This window comes from Primulina tabacum, chromosome 7, assembly GCF_025594145.1.
Source record: "Primulina tabacum isolate GXHZ01 chromosome 7, ASM2559414v2, whole genome shotgun sequence".
Lineage (NCBI taxonomy): Eukaryota > Viridiplantae > Streptophyta > Magnoliopsida > Lamiales > Gesneriaceae > Primulina > Primulina tabacum.
The window spans coordinates 38388497-38391275 of NC_134556.1; the positions used below are offsets into that span (position 1 = coordinate 38388497).

The following is a 2779-nucleotide window of genomic DNA, read 5'->3' on the forward strand; positions in this document are numbered from 1 at the left end:
ACACGTCGTGATCTAATTATCTAACGCAAGACCCTTCCTTGTTCCAACAGTTCCCTGCTAGTGGCAGGCCAAGAATATTTTAGTTTACCCATTTTGTAGTATCCAGATGTTAGATTTAGACAGTTTTTTCATGGGGAGCAAAGACCAGCCTCACGCAGTTGGGCCAAATTTGTCTTTTATAATGTCGTGTGGCTCGCAGTCAATAAACTTGTCTCCAAGACTAAAGTTTTAGATCCCAAATAATGATACGGGTCTCCCTCTCCCATAAGATATGATGATCCGGTGGTTAAGATGATTAGGGGTGTGCGGTCGAACCGTCCTAACCGAAAACACCGAAACTAAACGATCTGATTTTTTTTCGACCAACCAAACCGATTGAATTAGTAATTAAAACAGATTAAACCAAACTGATATTTTTTAAAAAAGTTGTTTTTTACTTTATATTTTTTGCACTACTCATCTAATTTTATTAAATTCAAACACTCAATAAAATAGAATCACAAGTTATAGAATAATTATAAGTATGTAGGCCTTAAAATAATAAAATTAGGCTTTTGTTTAAAACTCAATAATTTTTTTCTAGATATGTTTAAATCCCAATAAAAAAATGTAAAATATCTGATCCAATAATAATTTTAATTATATATAAAAATATCGTTTAATCGGTTTAACTGAATTTTTACATTCAAACTCGTTTCATTTTTACTTGTATCATCGAAATGCTTCACAAAGTATTTGCCTCCAACAATTTGCCTGACCAAACCGGATCCTCCATCTAAAGCAGTTGAAAGGGGAAAAACACATGAAACCCAAAATTAACATGCAAATTGACCCTACTCGTCCATAGGGGATACACAATGATCAATCTTGGACAGGTAAAAAGATGCATTGAATTACACAGCAGTTCACTGTAAATCAAGCCATAGTGCTAGTTAAGCTAGTCATCTTCCATTCTTCTGAGTTCAAATCAAGCCATGACTTTCGGCATTTCTTGATATATATCCACTTCCTAATACTGGTACAATTACATATCTTCAAATTCCAGTAATTGAGTGTTGAAAGGGGAGGAATTTTACTAGCATTTTAGAGCCAATCCTTCTGTTGCAACTTTAGTGGCAAGTAAACCTCGGTGAGATACTGAAACCCAAAAGTGCTCAGTGCCTGAATCTCCGCCTTCTGCTTCGACTTCACCATCAAATTCAACTCTTCCACCCACCCAGGATTCTTCTTCACAAAATCCTCCTCCAACAAATCTTTACCAGTTTTGATATCCTGCTCTGTCATAGGCAACCTACATTGCTCCGGAATCTTGTACTTATCAAGATCACTGGGACGTATTCCCAACCATTTTATGTCTGGGGTCGTCAAGTTTGCACTGTCATACGACATATTCTTGGAACCACACGTGTAGACGGACAGAATCTTTAGTCCGTATGGATCGCTATCCACCAATGCCAACACAGGCAACTTCAATTCCATCTTCATTTTCCTCAAGAACAATCTTGTTGCCACATCTGGCTGGCCTTTAGCGGTGACAATTATACAAGGAAATCTATTGTAAAACCTATCCTCGGCCAACCTCATGTACGCAGCATCTTTCTCCACTAGGAGGACAAACAATGCATCACTCTGCATATCCCCAACTCTATCTATATTGGGAGGTATGGCTTTTCCTCCCATTCCCATTTTGGTGCAATCAATCATGTCGCCATTATCACTAAATATCAGCCTCCCAACAACCACCCCTTTTTCCGCAGCAACCACATTGAGGCTTGACCTCGTGCATCCAAGAATGCAGGAGACATCATCGAGTATGGCGTCGGACTGGGTCTGATCTTGGAAGAGCTTGACATCGGTGTAGAAGAGATCACGCTTGGTAACATGGATGCTCTTCAGACATAACTGATGGACGAGCTGGAGAATACGGGTGGTGATGGTGGCTTTCCGGACGCTGGAGACGGCGGCGAAGGGCCGAGCCGATGATTTGTCTTTGAGCACGATACGATCGAGCTCGGGAACGTAGAGCTGGTTGGCGGCGGAGCGAGATGGCACTGAGAAGGAGAATCCGTTGCCGGAGAGAATGGAGTGTGCGAGTGAGAGGACGAGGGATTCGATGGTCGATTGAACGGATGAAAGAGGGAGGTCCGAGACTTCGCGGCAGGTTGTGGAGAGGTTGAGGTCGGAGAGGCCAAGGGGTTTCGTTGCGGCCGCGGAGGTGGACTCAGCTGACTTAAGAGTTTGAAGTGTTTGGAGGATGGTGGAGTCGGGTTTAAGCTTGGATTTGAATGGAACCGGGTCAGAGTCGGAATCGGAGGTTGCACGGCGGCGCTTTTTCTTGTCCGCCACTGTTGCGATTGGAGAATGGAGGCGGTAGTTCCTAGGGCTTTTATTTTACGACGTCGTTTTTTCCACTCGAAGAAGGGTTTTAAAACCCCGGCTCCTTGGAAAGTTAAACCAGCCACCGGGAGACATGACCTCGGCCCCTCCTTTTAAATTTGTATTTACTTATAATTTCTAAAATTATATTTTTAAAACTATTATTATTATTATTTAATTATTAATATACATGAAAGTTTATAAAGATATCAAAAACACAAAAAAAAATTGATAATCTTATTACTAAAATAATATTTGCAATAACTTATTTTAAAGTTAAACCAATTTCTACATATAATTTACAAATATTTCATTAACTATACGCTTAAAAATAATTTAAATAACTTTTTACATAAACTATCTAGGTCTAAAAATCAATTATGCTTAAAAAGTTAAATGATGT

General features: G+C 39.8%; 1 protein-coding gene across 1 annotated transcript; it reads right to left on the reverse strand.

The window, feature by feature from the left end:
* Window positions 1-805: 805 nt before the first annotated feature.
* Window positions 806-2388, reverse strand: LOC142550766 (DNA topoisomerase 6 subunit A-like; the record flags this gene model as incomplete). The annotated part of the gene is made up of 1 exon (XM_075659829.1): window positions 806-2388. A coding segment is annotated over one exon (1305 nt), but the record flags the coding sequence as incomplete, so codon positions are not given.
* Window positions 2389-2779: the final 391 nt, after the last annotated feature.